Below are 22586 nucleotides of genomic sequence, written 5' to 3'. Positions count from 1 at the left end.
AAAACAAGGTATAAAGTCTCATTCGCTTTGTGACTAAAAGTAAAATAACCACAATCTGACCCCAGGTTCAACTTGACATGTTCAAAAACAGCACACTACTTATCTCGTTTACAATCTGATGTTCTACTGAAAGCCACTAGAGGCCACCAGACCACCGCCATACCACACAGTAAAAATGCTACAGTAAAATTGGTTAACGGGTAGTTACCTTAAAATATACTGTAAAATTGTTTTATATATTTAAAAAGACAATACATGTAGTTTTACGGTAATTTTTTTTTAAATATATTTTTTCAATGTAAAAAGTATGATTTTCTGTATAATTAACAGTAAAAATGATGTATATTATGTATAACAAGAGAGTACAGGTAAATTATTGTTAAAATTACGGTAAAAAAAAAAACAATAATCGGGAGTTCGCAGAATTCCCTGCATGACCCATTACATTTCATTATATTTTATGGGAATAGTTATGTTTCTTCTTATTTTTAATATCAGTTATGTACATTGGGGTGTTCTGTGTTATATTTGATGTAGTTTAGTTAATGTTTATTGTATTATTTTAATTTCACATGTGTTACCCTGATGGTGTTTGTGTTTGTGTGAGTGACACTACATGTTTATTGGTCATTGCTCCAGGAAGGGCCTCTATTGATGAACTTCATGTCATCATGTGCCCTTCTGTAGTTACTACCGTGATTAACAATACATTATAAAGTGAAAAGCAGATTTGTACAGTTTCAGAAGGTTAATATTTCAAGTTTATTATTTAATAATATAAACAACGGTAATGCACCATAAAATATACAGGCATCAAAATTACATCCCGTAAAGCCTGAAATGTGGTTACCGTATTTTTTACAGTGAATTTCTGGCAACCACAGCTGCCAGTTTTTTACCGTAAATTTAACAGGATTTTTTTTTTTTTACAGTGCAGGTGAAGGCAACTACACAGCAAAAAAATTATTTCTAAATCAGTATTTATGACTTGTTTTTCAGTGAAAAAAATCTAAACATCCTTAAAACTAGATACATTTTCTTGAGAAGCAAATTTTGAAAGATTTTTCAGAGAATATATCTAGAATTCAGTTTGCTATTTTTATTTTTGTATTTTTTTTACTACTTGGCAAATAGTTCTGTCTAGTTTTAAGCACAACTCTAAAATAATTTAGGCTATATTAGCTGTATAGTACTATATTTCTACGTACTGAACACTGTGCAGTATGCAGTATGCATTTTTTAATGGTACGTGAAACAGTAGTCATCATTCAAAAATGAATTCTTCAAACAGTATTATGTTAGTATTATGTTGCATGTGAGTGGTGTCCAGTTATTGATTTGGAAATTAAAATGTTTATTTTTAATTTCTAATTAAATTTTGTGTAAAAAATGTCTTTTCATTTTTGTGCATTTTGGAAAATGTACTGTATATATTGTATGCATACAAAATTTTGCATACATTCTATAAAATAGTAATATGTTATTATGTATGTGGTATTTTATTCTGAATATAGACTTAGTTAATTTTATTCTTAAAACAAGAAATAAATGTAAGGAAAATAAACTTATTCAAGATACAATATTTTCTATGAAAACAAGTCCTTTTGTCTTACAGATTGTTGCTTCTTAAAATATATCTTGTAAGAATGTTTAGATATTTTACTGAAAAAAAAACTGAATTAAAAAATTTATTTTATTTTTTATTGTATTTATTTTTTGCAGTGTAAAACAACATATTGGTTAATCACAAATCTCAGTTTGCTGGCCAAGTACTGATTTAAATTGCATACATATAGTATAAACAGAGATAAAAGAAAATATGCTGTATGGAAGGGCTGTAATTGTTTGACTAGTGTTTGTTTCACACACACAATAAGATATACAATTATGGATTGCAGTTTACCAAGCAAACAATATTGTTCCATTCATTGCTTAACTTAACACAAACAAACTACGGAACTAATCAGCATCCAGTTATTAGACAACAATACTCAGATGTGCGCTGGCACGTGGCAAAACAGGATGGTGCAACATGAGTTGCCACATGTACCACAGTTTACATGTGATGATTTGTCTATGGCCAATTCATTTTCAACACCTGATTTCTCTTCCAGTACTTTCCATTCCAGGGTAATCCAGAAAGCAGGAATTTTTAAATCCAAGCCTGTAAGAGCTCTTGCCTAGTTTCCTGGACCCAGGTTTTGGCCAAGGGCTGGATCTATGGCGTTTTCAACAGAGAAAAACCATTAACAACATAATTAAGCCCAGAAGTGGTTTCATTCTTCCAGGAAACTCAGCATCATTATTGTCCATGTACCAGTAATGGAGATAATTCTTCATCAGGGAATGTTACCTTGTTGATTTATGCTGTGACAATTACTGTGACTTATAGCATTCTAAACTATTGCATTACAAGATGAGGATGGTGAAAAACTGAAGGTTGCCGTAACAGACTTTTAAAATATAAAAGTTCATTAAACAGTTGTGCCACTTTGACTATACTTCAGTGCAAAAAACTGCATCTTATTCACTAACCAGTTGCAATCAAGTTTAACTAGGCTCTAGTTGCGCCAAAATAGTGCTGCACTATATTTAAATGAATTCACTGTCATTCTTTTCAGCGCAGACACACCTCTTTTCATTGTGTCTTTTTCACAATAGTCTGCTGCGTTATTTGCCTGCCTGATGAACATCACAATACCAACAATGGAAAGTGGGCGATGAATGGAATTTTATTAAAAACAGATGTTTGTGTACATTTTCTGTTGATTAAGGCTGTAGTAACTTATCAAATGATGATCAAAGGATGGAGAAGAGCATTATAACCAACATATATGCAGAGGCGGCATGCAGTCGAGTGCACTTTTGGTATTTTTAATAGCCTGTCTGGATTGCAGCGATGGAGTAATGCTGTTGTTAACTCAAAAGTCACTGTGCTGCACAAACAAATTCAAAACTCTGACATTCATTGTAGGGAGAAAGAAAGAAAAGTTAAAGAGAAAAGAAAATAGTTTAGCAGATGAAAAATGTTAGTGAATCAAAATTGATAGCATCAAAGTGTATTGGATGTGGTAGAAATAAATAAAAGAAGTAGGAAAAAAAAAACAGCTCCTTAAGATTGAGATTAGAGCCCAAGATAGAAATGAGATAATGTATTTAAAGAACATTTACCGGATAACCGTCTCTTCCATGTTTGCCCTGTACAAATAAAAATTAGGTACAACAAATGAATAAATATAAACCTAGATTAACGAAAAATATATCACAGTTTTCATAATCTTAAAACATTAATTCAATAAAAAGATTATCAAATAAAAAGAAGTTGAGCCAAAAGAAATAAAGTAACAGTAAACTGTTCTGATTAACCAATCTGAACGCGGAACACACATCTGTGTGCCTTCCAATCTGATAACTCCAACAGAGATACAGTTTTAACATTAATTTAAATCTGTCAATCTTTCAGATTAAACCTTTTCTAGATTAAATCATTTACTTTCCAGGGGAAATCTTAATTGTTAGTGTTTACTACTAGTACAGCACCACTGCTCTGAAGAAACTTTGTAAATCTGCACAAAACCAACTAATACTGTTAAACAAAATTCAAGCTGTCACACAATTTGACATCTGTAAGCATAGACCACATAAAATGAAATCTTCATGACAACAGTTTATGATAAATAACAAGGTGCTGATGGCTTGATTTTAACCTTAATCTAAAGCAGAGGAACTCTCAGCAGTCATTTGCAACATTGTGTTTGGTCCAAAAACTTTAATCTTTCAGAGGTACTAGAGTATAGATTCTAGAAATTAAATCTATCAGAGGATATGATTTGAACCCTCTAGAACTTAAATTTATCAGTGTGAAGAATCTAGAAATTTAATGTATCAGAAAGTTCTTTGAACATTCTAGAACTTTAAACTTTTGAGGATCTGGTTTGAACGATCAAGAACTTTATTCTCTCTGAGGATCTGGCTTTACCACTCTAGAACTTTAATCTATCAGAGGATTTTTCTTGAACACTCTAGAACGTAATCAGAAGCACTGGTGTGAAGATTCCAGAACTTGAATCTATCAGATGATTTTTCTTGAACATTTTAGAACTTTTTTAGAAGGACTGGTGTGAAGATTATGGAACTTTAATCTATCAGAGGATCTGGCTTGAACACAATAAATTCAATCTACAGTGTCAGAGGATCTGATCTGAACATTCTAGAACTTTAATCTATCAGTGTACAGATTCTAGAACTTTAACGTATCAGAGGATCACATTTGAACTTTCTAGAACTTTAATCTATCAGATGATCTGGTTTAAACACTCTAGAAATGTTATCTATCAGAAGATATGATCTGGACACTCTTGAACTTTATTCTACCAGTGTGAATATTCTACACCTGTAATGTGTCAGATGATCTGGTTTGAACACTTTAGAACTATCAGAGGCACTGTTGTGAATATTCTAGAACATTAATATATCTTTGGATCTGTCTAGAACACTCTAGAAATTGTATTTATCATTGGATCTGGCTTGAAGACTCTAGAAATTTTATCTATCAGAGGATCTGATTTGAACATTCTAGAAATTTAATTTATCAATGTGAAAATTCTAGAACTTTATGTATCAGATGATCTAGTTTGAACACTCTTGAACTGTCAGAAGCTATCATTGGATCTTGCCCGAACACTCTAGAACATTAATATATCAGAGAATCTGTTTTGAACACTCTAGAACATTAATCTATCAGTGTGAAGATCCTAGGTTTTTAATGTATCAGAGGAATCGTTTAAACATTCTAGCACTTTAATTTATCAGACGATCTGGTCAGAAGCACTGGTGCGAAGATTCTAGACATTCAAACTATCATTGGATCTGGATTGAACACTCTAGAACATTAATCTACTGTATCAGATGATCTGGCTTGAACACTCTAGAGCTTTATTAAAAGCACTGGTGTGAAGATTCTAGAACTTTAATCTACATTGTATCGTTGTATCTGGCTTGAACATTCAACAACTTTAATCTATCAGAGGATCTTCTTTCAACGCTCTAAAACTTTATGACCTTGTACACATTAAAAAGTTCTAGGAGTGACAAACGCATTAAAATGTGGGAACGAATCCCCAACATTTTTATTCCATGTGTGTACGGAATGCAGGAGTTACACCCGCAATTGTGATGATTGACAAGTGATAACCATAGCAATGCATCAAGTAACATAAATGCCACCAGTTTAACCCATTTTTTGTTCGCTATTTTTGAGCAAAGAGATTATCCACCAGAGACATATTATCACCTGACAAAGTTTAGTTAGCCGCTGTCGTGTTTTGGTTTTGCGCGCCAAGCGGCTGCTTTTAACAGCACACTCTCTCTGGACTGTAATGTTTGGGTTACCCCGAGACCGCAGGGCTGATGAGAGAAACTACAGTCGAGAGAGAGACTGGAATATATGAATGACAGGAGACACATAACTCTGTTTGTGTGATTTACAAAAAGAGAAGACAGACTCATCTCGCACGTGCCATTGGTCCTGCCATTAACAACTAGTTGCTAAGTTCAGTTCCATACACACTATGGAAATTTATGAAAATGCGGTTGTCACTTCCTGAATTATTCAGAAGTAAATGCGGTTTTAGACTGCAGTTTTCATTCCCATTAATTACCAAACTATGTGTACAAAACAAGATTAAGCATTCAAAGGTGAACTTACAAATGTATTTAGCGGTAGTGTATACGTGGCCTAAGAAAAGCACTGGTGTGAAGATTCTAGAACTTTAATTTTTCAGGAGCACTAAAGAGAATGCAGTTTCTTAGTTTCTGTGGCTTACCTTCAAAATTCTGTAATGCTTACAACAATACAGAGATCACACCTGTTACATCATGACATGATTTTGATGTATGAGGACAGTGTACTTACTGGGGGTCCTGCAAAATAAAGAAAACAAAACCAAAGCGAAATGTTAAATACGTTAGCAGACAAAAATATATATAAAGAGAAGTAAAGAGAAAACCTCTAGACAGTGTTATTATAACCTTCAGGGGAGACAGAGAGGTTTAAGAGACGCGTTTAAGTTTTATGAGATTGAAAGTTGTTCGGACTGCCACAAAGACCCACGGCCCTTAAAGGTTTAACGGCAACATTCAGTATGGACAAGTTCTGACCATTGTGCACAAAACAGCTGAACTTTACCATCTGGGAAGCATTTAAGATAGAGGAAAACAAAGAAAGTGAATGTGTGTGGTTTCAAGGGGTAACAGAGCACATGGTATGAGAGAAAAGGATAATGGGGCAACATCAAAATTGTTTAGTACAACGATTTATTCTTCAATTGATGAGGTTCCTAATTAAATGAGCTTTTTTAATGAATGAATTATCCAGAACGATCTTGGATGTGACCTGTGTAATCTTTGCACTGATTAGTCCGCTAAATGTCTTCCAGCTTTCAACCATATTCTCTCTCTCACACTGGAGAACCAAACAGACGCTTGTGTAACAGATAACCTCCTCCATCCATATCCCCACGTTCGATTCTTCTCTACCCATTTTACGACCAAACTACAACAAGCAGGCATGGCTAAACAGAACCACATCTAGCAGACTGAGTGACAAAACGACCCACTATCTCAATGTAAATAAAGTGTTCTGCCAGCATTTGAAGTTCCTCTCCCAGGGCAGTGGAGCTGGAACAGTTCTGAAAAACAGATGTAAAGAATTGTCGTTCTGTCCAAATGCCAGTTCAATGGGAATGTACTCATCTCAGATTTAATCAGATCTGATCAGGAGGTGAATATAGTTTCTGCTGTACAAACTGTACACATCCACAGTGCCAAGATAAAGTTACAGTGTATTTGGGGTGCTGGATGTTTTCGGGCAAGAAATACAGTAAGCCGGCCACATCTTCAATAAACCTCACAAACAGCAACAACGACTTCATCTGCAAATGATGCGACAATGAATCACTCTCTTAACCCAAAACTTTCTGAATCTGTGCCCCTGAGAGCCATATGTCTGTCTAACTTTCAGCTCACAAATCTATCAGCATCTTTATTTACTTGGCTGACTCATTATCATCCAGAGTTTAATACCTCTGAATCATCATTACTAATAGAGTCTACAGTAACTCAACACCACATACATTGAGGACTTCCTCCTCATCAAATATAATGATTCTTAATTCTGCACACTGGTAAAAATGTTTATAAATATTTACATGCCTTTAAAGGAGCTATGCCTAAAAATGTGTACGAGTCAGTAAAAAACACCCTAATCCTACAAGATTTATACTGATTAGCCATTAAGAATAGGAAACAGAAGGATGGAGAAATCAGACTCACCAGGGTCACCTCTTCTTCCACGTTTCCCAGGTGGACCTGAAGCAAGAAGAGGAAATATCTTGTAATAAACAACATCTTAAATAACATCTTAATATCTTATTTAAAAAACAGTGGAGAGGTTTTGGGATTCATGGAGTCTGACTCTAAGTCTTTGACTTATCTTTTGATTTGATTTTGAGTGAAATATGAGCTGGACATTTTCACTACAGTAGGCTACTAACAGTGGGGGGAGGGACAGTTGTCAACTGGTTTTCTGTTGAAAATTGTGCTACACTGTCATAAAAATGTCACAATTCAAAAAAGTGTATTTTAAGTAATATACTGTATACTGTATATACACTCACTGATGACAAATTTGTCATCTCCACATTCATGCTGCGAATCTCCCATTCTACCACATCCCAGAGATGTTCTATTGGATAGAGATCTGGTGATTGGGAAGGCCACTGAAGAACAGTGAACTCATTGTCATGTTCATGAAACCAGTTTGAGATTACTTTTGCTTTGAGACATGGTGCATTATCATGCTGGAATTGGCCATTAAAAGATGGGTAAATTGTGGCCATGAAGGGATGCACATGGTCAGCAACAATACTCAAATAACCTGTGACATTCAAGCGATGATTGATTGGTATTAACAGGCCCATAGTGTGCCAAGAAAACATTCCCCACACCATTACTCCACCGCCACCAGCCTGGACTGTTGACACAAGGCAGTTTGGGTCCATGGATTCATGCTGTTGGCACCAAATTCTGACCCTACCATCTGTGTGCCTCAGCAGAAATTGAGATTCATCAGACCAGGCTACATTTTCCAGTCTTCAACTGTCCAGTTTTGGTGAGCCTGTGCCCACTGCATCCTCAGCTTTCTGTTCTTGGCTGACAGAAGTGGAACCCAACGTGGTCTTCTGCTGTTGTAGCCCATCCGCCTCAAGGTTCGACATGTTGTGCTTTCTGAGATGTTTTTCTGCTCACTACAAGTATCTGAGTTACCATTGCTTTTCTGTCAGCTCGAACCAGTCTGGCCATTCTCCGCTGACCTTTCTCATCAACAAGGCATTTCCGTCAGCAGAACTGCCACTCACTCACTGGATGTTTTATGTTTTTGGCACTATTCTGAGTAAACTCTAGAGAATGTTGTGCGTGAAAATACCAGGAGATCAGCATGTACCGAAATACTCAAAGCCCGTCTGGCGCCAACAATCATGCCATGGTTAAAATCACTGAGATAAAAAATTTTCCCCATTCTGATGGTTGATGTGAACATTAACTGAAGCTCCTGACCCGCATCTGCCTGATTTTATGCATTGCACTGCTGCCACACGATTGGCTGATTAGCATGAATAAGTAGGTGTAAAGGTGTTCCTAATAAAGTGCTCAGTGAGTGTATATATATGGCCACGTTCACACAGCAGCAGAATACAGTTGTCAGTCCTGTATCTGAGTGCTTAATACAGTTGTGTTCACACATAGGTCGATTATTTACAAGAGTGACAATCGCATTCAATAACTGAACTGACACCCGCAAATTTTCATGTCTCACAACCGCATTTTCGGCAAACCTGTGCTGTGTGAACGGAACCGTAAGACATTGTGAGTTTCATTAACTCACGGAGATGGAAAAATTAGCTGCGTGTCATCCAAAGATCCAACCGCTGTCTTCCATCAGAGCAGCTCACAGGTGCGAGCCACGCGATACAAAAGCTGAGCTCTGCACTCGGTTAAAAGCATTCAAAGATGCTGTCAGTTAATTATGATCTGATGAACGAACACGCGCCTCTATTGGATTCATTTATTTAATAACGTGGTGTCAGTTTTGATAGGACATGCCGGTGTTATGGACGCCGACATCTTTTATATTTACTTAAGTCAATGCACTATGGTTACAGCTGTTAGAATACGGGCTTGACTTCGAAGCTGCTACTGTAAACTGTTGTATGAACATGACATTTCAAGACTCACACCTGTAAGTAAATACGGTTGTCAATCCCAAACACTGACTGTGTGAACGTAGCCTATGTGACCGACCATTGCTCTCATGTGCACATTCAGGAGAGTCCATGAGAGCAGCAGTTACACTGCCCCTGCTCGCGATATGAGCCGTTCAAGTGAGAACTCGCTTTGTTTTTGGTACATACGGACCTCCACAACAGAACACACAACACTGCTGCACACAAACCAGAGAACCGAATTTACAAAACTTGTCTGAAGAGCTTGAAGTCGAAAAGGAGATGCATTTCTATGCCCAGCCTTATTTGTATGAACCGGAGCACTTGGAAATCAAACTGAGAGAGACTAAAGATCTGCACATACACAGTCAGACAGAGAGTACAGTTGAAAGCAGTGTTTTAAGGGTTTTGGATATTTTGCTTAACGAAGGAGAACTGGAAGAATAGGAGAGAAAAGCGGAGAGAGCTGATATGTTTGTCAGCTCTTCTCCATTCTCAACTGGTGTAGACCTCCGACTGAAAAGAGCAAGACCCCAGAAGAAAGGTCAGTAGGTGTGACACCCTCTGCCAAATCAAGTTTTGTTTTCTGGCCAGTGAGATGCTGGCTTCAATATACCATTATGAGAAAAATTTTGGAACAGTGCCGGTTCAGTTGACAGGGCTGCACAGCGCGATACTGCAAACAGAAACCAAGCGATCATGTCACATCTGGTTAGGACAAGGTGTGACTGTAGCTGCCTCAACCTCTTTTGTCTATGTCAGTTTGATTTCCGAGTGCTCCGGTGCAAACGAATAAGGCTAGGCATAAAATGCATCACCTCTTTGTCTTCAAACTCTTTAGACATGTTTTGTAAGTTCTGTTCTTTGGTTTGTGTGCATCTGTGATGTGTTCTCTGTTTTTGTTATCTCTGGTGGTCCGGTTGTACCAAAACAAAGCGGTTTCTCACTTCAATGGCATATCTCATGAGCGGGGGCTGCGCAAACTGTTACTCTTGTGCACTTTCATGAACGTACACAGGAAAGCATCTGTCAGTCAAGATTTTCACGAAATAACAAATTAGATTTTGGTTTGTTTCTTACCAAACATTATATATCTTCAGAACAAGGCATGAGTCACATACAATCATTTATTAGACTTCTGAATTATACTTTTGCATCCTTTTGAAACTTGAAGAGGTAGTCATCATTAACCACTGAGCATTTTTTTAGTCATACTGGTTTAGAACATGACAAGGGTGAGCTATTAATGACTGAATTTTCATTTTTGGGTGTAACTTGACTCAGTATAAAGGTATAAAACGCCATGGAAGCACTTTATGTGTGATAAAGGAACCAGGCACAAATCCATCGTCACAGATGAACACAGATGCAGAGTGCATATCTGTGCATGACACATCTGGGTACCTCGCATCACTTCCTGCTCATGTGTGTGTATGTCAGAACAAAACAAACGAGGGCATACCTCCCAGGTTTCTGAGATCGGTATCCAAACCCCATCTCCCCTCCTCTCTGTTTCTCTGGTTAACCGATTAACTCCCCTCCTATGTCTCCTGGGCGCTAAATCACTTCCATCAACCTCTCTCCCTCCCTCTGCCTTCATCTTCTGGTACTGTGAAATAGAATCCATGCCTGAGCGAGGAAGGAGAGGGGAATGCTGGGATGCTAACAAGCTCTGGTCACATACACAGTGTCTAGTTGGCATTATTATTGTTTTAGGTTAAATCAACCCCTGCTGGTTTAGCCGCCTATTAGAGGGAACTCAGACTGGCAGGACAAGGATCTCAGTGTTTTGTTTCTCCTGTGTGGATCACTGTGCTAAATCTAAAGTACTACATTTGGTATTATATATATATATATATATATATATATATATATATATATATATATATATATATATATTTACTGCATATACGGGCTGTCGATTTAATGTGTTAATTCAATAATGTGTTAAAAAAATAAATAACGCAATTAATCATGTCCCCTGACAGTAATAAGGAATAATCCTACCATCAGAGCAATTCAAGCTTTAAGTACCACCTGTTTTCTCCAGGGTGCAGAAAGTGAAACTCCAGCTGTTTAGGCAATGCGCAGCTGTACAGAGAACAAACCACGCTAACCGACAACAGACAACACAAGATGCGAACATGTTCTTGCATTCAAACACAGCTTGATGTAGCGCAAATCCAAACACAGGGATCTCAAGAATCTAGTTTCAAACTACGTTTAACTTGACACAGTGACCTAAACAAAGACATAACCAAAGTAAGACACTCCAAAACGTCCATCTTACATATGTCTTCATTGATGCGTCCTTAGACAAGCACTTATAATAAATCTCAGACTGATTGATGAATTCAATTGCAAAATGGATTGCTGTGGACTGTAGGCCATGATTGGCTTATGTTCATTAATAAGGAATAAACATTACAGTATATATATATATATATATATATATATATATATATATATATATATATATATATATAAATAACATTTCATTGGGTTATAACTTTCCCCACTGTGTTGATGTTTCATGGTTTGTACAGTACAATGATATAGATCATAGTCAACATAGCGAAAATAGTGATTCGCAGCTTCATCTTTGAGCTCTTCTGGCTTACTGCACTAAACAGTTTCACATTACCAAAGACTAAACCACAACAGCTATAAATACAAGTGTAACTATGATCTTTACCAGCAGAACACATAAACACTATGAACTAACTTAGAGATGGCTCAATGCTGGAAGGGTCCTCTGATGTATTAATCTGTTTTTTATCTATCAACGTCTGATGAGCTGTCTTTTGTTAAATTATAGTAACAGTAACAATTGCAAGATTAAAAACCTGATGCCAGATTGATTGAATCTGGATGTAATTACGGTTGACAGGATCTTAAAGGTCTCACTGCGGTAAAGATAGTTTGTGGTTTGGAATTCAGACTTCAATTGGCTATAAACCCGCTATGCACTGTCATAGACATGTAAATAATGTTGCTTGTTATTCTTCATGATTTGTGAATTCAGATGACATCATCCTCTGCTCTGTAATCGGTCGTTTAAATTTTATGACTCTTAATTTTTTAATACAAATAGCTCCAAAAGTTGAACGCCTAGAAGACTGAAACCACTCTCACCTTAACCAGTCTGATTTGTGAATTTGTTCACAGCAGTTTGTTTTCCTGTCAACCCTTTTTAAGTCCATGAGTCGGGATGGTGACAAATAAGCGCTCTTCACTTTTCACTTTTCACTCTCACATTTCCAGCTAACATGCAGTCTGGGTTCATGCAAATTGACTTGTTTTAGATAGAGCCTGATTTGTGAAACCTTTCACAATCACATTTGGTCACGCCTTGTGTAATAATAACAACATAGGCTGTGTCAATGGATAAAGCCATCAGAGAAATCAGCTTATAATTCTAAAAACTGACAACCTAGACGGGTCATATTAGGCTCAAATAGACCTACATGATTTGTGAATTTTTGTGTCTTAACCCTTTTTTGAGTTCTGGAGTAAACAGTTTACCTGAAAAATCTGTGTTATAGGCTTTGAGAGGGCACAGTCTGCAAACACATAATTATGATAGAAAAACACTAGTTTCATACAAAACTGGATTTGTGAAAACTTTCACAGATTGATTTTACTCAGTTTGATGGCTTCTTGCACAAATGCATTGTGAAATACAAATTTTCTAAGCCATAAACCAACAAACGTCTTACAATTCTACAAAATGAGCACCTAGACGGGTCACACTAGGCTTAAATAGACCATCCTGATTTGTAAATTTTTTTCACAGAAAATGTGAAATGTTTATAACACAGATTTTTCAGGTAAACAGTTGACCCAACAACTCAAAAAAAGAAAAGAAAAGAAAAAAAAAGGCTTAAATGACAAAAAGTATCTGTGAAAGTTTTCACAAATTCACACAATCAAATGTGAACAAATGTGATAGTGAAATGTTTCACAAATCAGGCTCTATCTAAAACAAGTCAATTTGCATGAACCCAGACTGCGTGTTTGTTGGAAATGTGAAAGTGAAGAGTGAAAAGTGAAGAGCGCTTATTTGTCACCATCCCGACTCATGGACTTAAAAAGGGTTGACAGGAAAACAAACTGCTGTGAACAAATTCACAAATCAGACTGGTTAAGGTGAGAGTGTTGGAGTTATTTGGATTAGAAAATGAAGAGTCGTAAAATTTAAAAGACCAGTTGCGGAGTGGAGGATGATGTCATCCGAATTCACAAATCATGCAATATTATTTACATGTCTACGACAGCGCATAGCAGATTTATAGCCAATCGAAGTCGAAGACTCCTATGTTCTCCCTTATAGCTGTCCCGTTAAGTTAACATTCAGAAATCAGATAATTGAAGTTTATCATTATTCTCAGCTTTGACGATTTAACCGCTTGCCGAATTTTGACCGAGAACATCTGTTTCTTATAGTCACGCAAAAGCTTGATTTAGCTACTGTGACATTTTGTCTCAAACAAATGTTTCAAAGAAAATAAAAACGTCATTGTTTCTGCCAGCGAGGGAGAGCGGGGTGTCTTTTTCTCAGGCGCAACAACTGTTCGCAATAAATGTCAACAATTACATTACAAAATACTGTCCTCTCAGTTACTGAACCGCAACCTTGTTTTCTTCTCCAATATCCTTTCTCATATAATGAAAGTCTATGGATGGAAAGGAAATCAAATTAATACCAGAAGGTGTGTGGTTTGTGTGCGGCTATTACCGTGACAACCCTTTGTCCCCACACTCTAGAGGCAATTGTCAACATAATCACTCTACTCTGAAGTTTGCACATTATCCCATCTTTCAATTATCCGATACTGATAATTCAATAAAATCATACATACAGCTTCCACCAGTACCGGCACACCTACGGAAAACCAAGCATGAAATTCGAACCAGAGAGTAAAATTTTATATAAGCTCATGAGACTTAAAGATCTCAGATATGTTTCATTTAATATCACCTTTTGTTCTCGGAAGAATTGAAGAAAATATTGCAAAAAGGAAATATTGAGAAATATTTGAGTTCATTTTCAAATCTCTTACATTTGATTGCATATATTGTACTTTTGATATTTCGGCAAATCTGAGTACAGTTTGAGACATTATTGAGATCTTTTTCTGAAACTCTGGAGGAGACATACGGAGATAAATTTTACTGGGGTCTTTCTCAGAATAAAAATCTGAGAAGTAGGAGACATATTGCCAAAAGCCTCCATTTAATCTCACTGCTGTAGGAGAAACAATTGAGATATCAAGAGATTTTGCTTTAGTATGGGACAGCTTCAAACTCACCAACTTCAAATATGTATTCAGTTTCATTTTCTTCATTGTCCTATTTCTTGTAGTAGTTTACAAGAAATATGACAATGAAGAAAATGAGGGCAAAACCTCCTGGATAAGTGGGGGGGGGGCTTGTAACAAACCAGGAACCCAGAGTGTCAAATCAAATACTGCTGTGGTCATGAGAGATCACGAACAGCCAAATAACAGAGCGCAAATCAACCGTTTCAACCGCTTCAAATAAGGAGAAGTGAGATGTGTTATCTGGACATTCCAATGTGTGCGAGTATGTCTGTGTGTGTATGTCTTTAATGGTTTGGGTGCCGTGGGATAAATAGCAAGCATACAACGAGAGCAATATCATTCTAGATTATTTGTTTAAAATTGTAAATTAAAGTAAGTATATTTTAGCTACCCCCAAAGTGTGTACATTGTAATAAACATATAAATACATACAAATAAGAAATAAGAATAAATAAATAATTAAATACGAAACAAAATTTTGCATTTAGAAAATTATGTAAAAACATTTTATATTAATTTTAAAAAATAAATATTATATTTATTTTATATACCATTAATATTTTTTGCATAGTGAAATTATTTCATTATTTTAAAGTGTAAACTGGACATTTTATTTATTTATTTATTTTTGGTAATTCCCATTATAATTAATGGTGATTCTCTCTACTTTAATAAAGTATTTTGTTTTTAAATCAGCATTCTTTAAAGGCTGTATAACAAATACAACTATAACATATAAATACCTTATTATTTAAAAATAACTGAAATAATTATATATTTTTATTGCATTGCAGAAATGAGAATTAGAATTTTAACATTACAGTAAAAAGAATTTGGTGATTAAAAATGTATCTAAAGAATTAAATAAAATGAATTAATTTGAATCAAAATAAAGTGTACTGTAAATCAGAATAAAATGAGTTTATTTGTTCAGAATCTTTTTTTAAATGCTTTAGGAACAACATTGAAGAACGCATGATAGTAATTCATTCAATTTAAGTTTATAGGGATTCCTAGTAGTATAAATACATCAACTAATTATAGAAATATTCATTTAATTCAAGGAGAAATTTATTTTTAAGAAAAAAAATTGGACCATATTTCATTGTGGTTCAGAGTTGCCATATGGCAACATTTCCAAAGAAAATTATAATCTCTTTTTGTTTTTTCTAATAGAGCTATTTTATATCAAAATATCAAATGGTAAAAAATTATTCCACCATTATAGTATAATGTGTACTATATATGGTTAACTGATGTGAAATATTTATAATCTAAAAATACATATATTTTTTTTCCTCTTATTTTTGGAGTGAAATATGACCCGGATGTTCTTGAAAGATTTCGTGTTGAAATTTTCTTAATTCAATGTCAAACTGGAATACTGTATAACTTACTTAGCATACAAAGACATAACAGATGTATTAATCAACAACTTATAGGACTATATCCCTTATCCCCCTATTTCATACAAAGTACATCAGAGTACATCAAAGAGTCTTTCCTATATATAAACACCCATGACCATGACCATACTTCCATGCACTGAACGTGCTTGCCATCTTGTCATGCTTTGCATGTGCTGTTAAATGAAAGCGCTGTTGTTACATGAATGCTGCAGTGTTCATGCGTAAATCTGTCAGCTGTATGATCTCCATCTTGATACTTCCTGTCTCTGCATTTGGACAGAGTCAAGCTGCATGGTACTAACTGCAAAAATAACTTGAACATTGCTGACTGCATTTCAGGCTAGAACATGATGTGCAATTGTGCAACTTGAGTTTTTTTTTTTTTTTTCTATCAGTGGATCAGTTGTGTGTTTTGTATCATTTGTGCTTTGTTGACCTGACAACAAATGAAATTGTCCGCTATGCATTGAGTCACAGTCTGATGTGACTAACCACTCACTGTTTGGTCATGATTTTGACAGAATGTTTTTTTTTTTCTTTATTAACCCTAAAATGCATATGTGAATTTATTCCCTTAAAATGCAGTTGTGGATCAAAAATGGCAACATTTAATCTTTATAAAACTACTTGTTTTTTCAAGGAAAATTAATGATAATGACACTTTTCTAATCATTTAAAAAATTTTAGATATATTGTTGACATATATTTTATTCAATTTTGAAGAGTTTCAGACACATTAAAGTAGTGAAGGTTTTTTCCTTCTCACAATTGTAATACAAGTGCATTAAAATCATAGTAATCACATACTGTATCAGTGATATACTGTACAACTGTACTGTATGCATTCTCTTAAGTGAGGCATTCCTGGAGTGTCAGATGAAAGGACCACTTCATATAAAAATTAAAGTAAAAAAGGCTCATACACTATGCATTTTAGGGTTAAAAGGGATAGTTCATCCAAAATGAAAATTATGTAATTATTTACTCACTCCCACATCGTTCCAAACCAGTGGAACCCAAAAGGTGAATTTCTTTCATAAACTTTCTTAATAAAAAACAGTGGCCCAGGATATTCTAAAAAATCAAATTTTTTTGTATTCCATGTAAGAATACAACCCCACAGGGCTGTGTTCTCAGCCCACTCTTGTATTCCTTGTACACACATGACTGTGTGGCAACACATAGCTCCAATGCCATCATTAAGTTTGCTGATGATACGATGGTGGTAGGTCTGATCACTGACAATGATGAAACAGCCTACAGAGAGGAGGTGCACACTCTGACACACTGGTGTCAGGAGCACAACCTCTCCCTCAACATCAGTAAGACAAAGGAGCTTGTGGTGGATTTCAGGAGAAGAGAAAGAGAACACAGCCCCATCACCATCAATGGAGCACCAGTGGAGAGAGTCAGCAGCTTCAAGTTCCTGGGTGTCCACATCACTGAGGAACTCACATGGTCCGTCCACACTGAAGTCGTTGTGAAGAAGGCTCATCAGCGCCTCTTCTTCCTGAGACGGCTGAGGAAGTTTGGAATGAACCGCCACATCCTCACATGCTTCTGCACCTGCACCTGACTGGCTGCATCTCCGCCTGGTACGGCAATAGCACCGCCCACAACCGCAAAGCCCTGCAAAGGGTGGTGCGAACTGCCAGACACATCATCAGAGGTGAGCCTCCCTCCCTCCAGGACATATATACCAAGCGGTGTGAAAAAAGCTCGGAGGATCATCAGAGACTCCAGCCACCCGAGCCATGGGCTGTTCTCACTGCTACCATCAGGCAGGCGGTTATGCAGCATCAGGACCCGCACCAGCCGACTCCATGACAGCTTCTTCCCCCAAGCAATCAGACTTTTGAACTCTTGATCTCCCACGATCAAAATACATCAGCACAGCACTTTAATACTCTTACTCTTATATCTCACACCGGACTATCATAAATTATATTATTATTATATTATATTCTCTCTTAACAACTGACTATCAACCGACAGCCTGAATGTCAATACAGTACAATACAACCTACTGTATATTTTATATATACTATATATAAAAAAATTTTATTGTATAATGTGTATTCTATATTGTGTGTATTGTATACTGTACATTGTATGTTATTATTTGTATATTGTGTTGTGTGTAATTATGTGTATATTAGACTTTAAATTGTGTTGTTTAAATCTGATGTTTATTGTAAATTGGTATATGTCTCATCACTGTCATGACTGCTATGTTGCTCAGAACTGCACCCAAGAATTTCACACACTATTGCACTTGTGTATATGGTTGTGTGACAATAAAAGTGATTTGATTTGATTTGATTTGAGAAAGAATGTCATATCAGTTTGGAATGATAATTTTTATTTTCATGAATTATTCTTTTAAATTACATTTTTATTTTAATTGAAAATGCTTGATAGCACATTTAAAATAAATAAATAAAAAAAAATGCTTTAAACATAACACTGCAAAAATAATGTCTATTTTCAAATGTTATTCCCCAAAACTCCTCTGTTCAGGGGCGGACTAGCCATTGGGAGAACCGGGACCTTTCCCGGTTGGCCGGCCATGAAACGGGGCCGAATGGGCAGCGATAAGCTAAAACGGGCCACCACGTTATGCCGAGCAGGCTGAAGAGGGCCACAAAACAGTGCCGCGATATGCAGAAAAGGACAGCCACCCCAACAACTTTGGGCCAGATTCCATGTAAAATCCTGGGCTGATTTCTCTTCCCAGTCCGCCCCTGCCTCTGTCTGTCAGTCATTGGTCAGACAAAACAAATAGTCCTGCTTCAAACTCACACCATTGGTTGAGTCAGTGTAGCTATGTTAAGCTGGTTGCAACCAGGTCTCATGAAAAGTAATTAATTTGTACAAGATTGTGAAATCAGTTTGGAACTAGATGAGTATCGTATAAATAAATATGGAACGAGAAACCAAATTATTTCCTTTCTTAAAATAATGTTTTGGAAAGGAGGCAAGTTCAAAGTTGATGCCTGTGTTGTATCGATTTGAAATTCTGCTTGTTAATTGTTTGCACTCTGTGGGAATAAAAAACGTACAGTCAATTCTTACAATATCTTATGATTTTGCCATCTCATACTAATTAAGAGTTGTCATACAACTATGTTGGGATGCTCAAACAAACAGAGCCACATTTCTTTTACAGTCTTTTAAACATTTCAGCAGATTTTCATTGCATTTGCAGCATCTGCACACATTTATTTTACATTCACAGCTTAACAAACACTGATTTCACAACCTCTTAATACACCCTGTCCAACACTTTTGTACAAAGATAAAAATAACAATTTAAGCTGTGCAGAAAAACATATGGAATCCACCATTAGGATGTATATCTGTCTGTGGGCACATGCGTGAGTGTCTGGGTTTGCACATGTTAAGTGTGTGTGTTTAATGGGAGTGGCCCTTTTGTGATGGAGAGTTAACTCGCTTCACCTCCAGATAAACAAATTCAGCCCCCCCCCATCATCACCAGTCTCCTGCCTGTGAAACATTTCCATGTGTTTGTTGATGCTGGAAGTGTTGTTGTTTATGAGGGAGGCCGGCTTCTATGTGGGACCCCAGACACTCGTTGGGAGGCTCTTCCATTAGTGCAAGTGATTATGATAGTCAACGGTGAATGCATAAGGCTGAGAGGATGTTCAGACTCACGCTCCATTGGACCCAGAACGACCAAGCACCCCCGGGTTCTGTACTGCCACCTCTATTTCATGGATCAGTTTACACTTCAAATCTGCTCTTACCGGCAAAACACTTATCCAGGAAGTTTTGTGTAGGTCAAAATATAAGGTTCACATCATGTATCTGATCATTTGTAAGGGAGTCTTGCTGGAAAATCCAGCTTAAGTGGGTAGTTGTGTTCTGGAACATGGTAGCTTGTTTCTAGATGGTCTAAACTGGACAAGCTGGTTCAAGCTGGCCATTGGCTGGTTGACCAGTAACCATGGTACAAAAATCAGCTCGACCAGTAGGTAGTTCACCCAAAAATGAAAATACTAACCTAGTCTCATAGAGTGAACGTTACTATAACAAAATTTTTGCTAACTGAGTTTTACATGTCGTGTTCTACGTTTTGTCACAGTTTCCTGGTGATATTGACACTAGATGTGCTACAACAACCCTTGCAAAAATTGGGAGTTCATTGCAAATTTGCCTCAAACTTGCCGCAGATTCGCCACTGAGCATTTTCTCATTCAAATGAGCTTGCAGCAAAATTGCGACAAATTGTCCATTGTTGCCAAAGGTTTGCTGCAGGTTCACCACTAGAGGTGAAGAGCTGCAAACTTCTGGCAAAATTACGGCAAGTTTGCGGATAGTTTGCCAGAACTCTAGATTTTTTGTAGGGGAACTGTATGTTTTATTTCGCACAAATTAAGAGTATAAGGACTGATTATGACTTTATAAACACTTTTTTTCCACACTATTACTTACAGCTAAGTTATTAAATCAAACACTTTTACTCTAACGCATAATTTGAAAAACATACATTTTAACACTTGTATTACAGACCCACCAACATTTACACACTTATTCCAACATGATTAGCTTGAGCGGTAGCTCACCTGAGAAAGTGTCGGATTTTGAATTCGGCAGACCGAAGCTCGAGCCCAGCCAAGCATGCAAGCTGACACGTGAGAAGATAGTGTCATAGAATTGACACAAAATAACGTACTTGCTTCAGAAAATGCGCTTTTCATGTCGCATTTGCTTTAGGACACTATTGGTAAGGTTTAGGTGAAAGTTTTAGGTTAGGAAGGTATGCTTTATCTGATATTCACCTTAAAAATCTCATCTGATTACAACACCATTTCACTCGCTTTTGGCGCCCCCAGCTGGACATTTCACTGGAAACTGCAGCTAAACTTGGAATGAAGCACGTAATTTCGTTTTGCAAAAATGTTGCCAAGGTAACATAATTTTCATGAGATCAGGTTGGAAAATTCTGTCACCATCACCCTCATGTTGTTCTTAACTTATATGACTTTCTTCTATGAAACACAAAATAAGATATTAGGTTAGCCTCAGTCACCTAATTGCATCTTTCTTCCATACAATGAGAGTGAATGTTACTGAGGCTGTCATTCTACCTAACTTCTTTCATGTTCCAAAATTGCAACCTGATGTCAGATTTTGCCTGTACATTTTTTCAAAAGTCACTTTGAGTTCCATAATGATGCCTGTATCTTATCTGAAAATAAACAAAGACCACCATGTTGTTTCTTCTTATCAGTTAAAAGCGATCTTTGTCTTTATTCCTCACTGGAACAGGCTGAAAATTCTGATGTTCCTGATACAGTGTAAACATAAACAAAACATTACAGTGATATAAGCAAACCATCCACCACCTTCTTACTTCAGAGGCGTTAAAACCCCTTAAATCCAATTAAAGTAAGAAAACAAGGGTCCAGAGTCCAAAATTAACACAGTGTCATTTGTGAGTAAAAATGGATGAGTAATTAAAATGTAGGCTACTCGCTAATTGGCTGGCGACTTAATTAGGAACTGCACCATAATATATGGCATGAAAAGAATGGGAAGAACGATAATCAGACCCTCACTGAGCCTTCGCCCTTTGTCAAAAAGTATTACAGAAGCACCTCAAAATGACATGGTTTCTTCAGTAATTGCATTTTTCACCTCACGTTTGGTTTTATGACACTATCTGTTAAGTTTAGGTTTAAGGTTTAGGGTAGGGAGGTCATTTTTTTATTTTATTGTAATACTCGATTGAGACTTAACCTTATAAACCTCATCTGTTTGGGAGAACACTTAACTTGTTTTTAGCGCCACAAAGTGGACATTTCACCTCAGAAATGCTCTGATATGAGTAATATAATTTTGCAAAAATGTCGCCACAGTCACGTAACTTTCATGAGATCAGGCTTGTATATTCACCCCTCAGATTTCTGAAGAGAACATTCTATATGAAACATCTTCAATACAATAGGTTTTAGCAATTTTCATCTCTTTAAATTCACCCAGTAGGCTGGAAGTCGATATTTATTTTGTAAACAAGGTGACTACACTTTCCATTCACCTGAATGTCAGCACTCCACTAACAAGTGAGAGGAATTTGCGGCGTCTTGTCTTAAACATGTGTCCCTGTGAGGAGTTAACTGCAAACAGGTATGTGGTCATGTGGTCTTGATTCCCAAATTACACACTCATTCTTTGGTGCTCCATTGAATGAAGTCTAGGCAAAACTCTATCCTGAATGAGTATGCATCTTTCAGCTGGTTAGAGAAGGTCTCAAAAGTGCCCTCAAACCAGAAGAATAATTTTCAAACTATGCAAAAACACCTATACAGGAACAGTGTGTTTCTTGATTACTCATTTCTTTTAAATATTGTTGACAAACTCACACAGTCTGAGATAAAAAAAAAAAAAAAACTTTTGTAACTGGAGCACTGGATGTTTTAAATAGAGCATTACGGCTGGCTGTTATCATTAAATCAAATACTGATGACTGTAAACTACAGGCTCGGGTTTTGGGGACCGGAAATATTTTCAGCAGGTTTTATTTTTGACGAGAAAATCACTGTAACACG

General features: G+C 36.5%; 1 protein-coding gene across 1 annotated transcript in view; it reads right to left on the bottom strand.

Moving 5' to 3' along the window:
* Positions 1-22586, bottom strand: part of LOC127417628 (collagen alpha-1(XXIII) chain-like) — a 239450-nt gene that overhangs the window by 55776 nt on the left and 161088 nt on the right. The window contains exons 3-5 of the mRNA XM_051657677.1: positions 7333-7368; positions 5915-5922; positions 3172-3198 (exon numbers count right to left, since the gene is read on the bottom strand). Of these exons, the coding sequence (XP_051513637.1) occupies positions 3172-3198; positions 5915-5922; positions 7333-7368 (71 nt within the window). The remainder of the gene's footprint in view (positions 1-3171; positions 3199-5914; positions 5923-7332; positions 7369-22586) is intronic.

The sequence above is a fragment of the Myxocyprinus asiaticus genome, chromosome 27, assembly GCF_019703515.2.
Source record: "Myxocyprinus asiaticus isolate MX2 ecotype Aquarium Trade chromosome 27, UBuf_Myxa_2, whole genome shotgun sequence".
NCBI classification, from domain to species: Eukaryota; Metazoa; Chordata; class Actinopteri; order Cypriniformes; family Catostomidae; genus Myxocyprinus; species Myxocyprinus asiaticus.
Note: the sequence above shows the minus strand (reverse complement) of the source record. Positions and strands in the feature narration are given on the sequence as shown.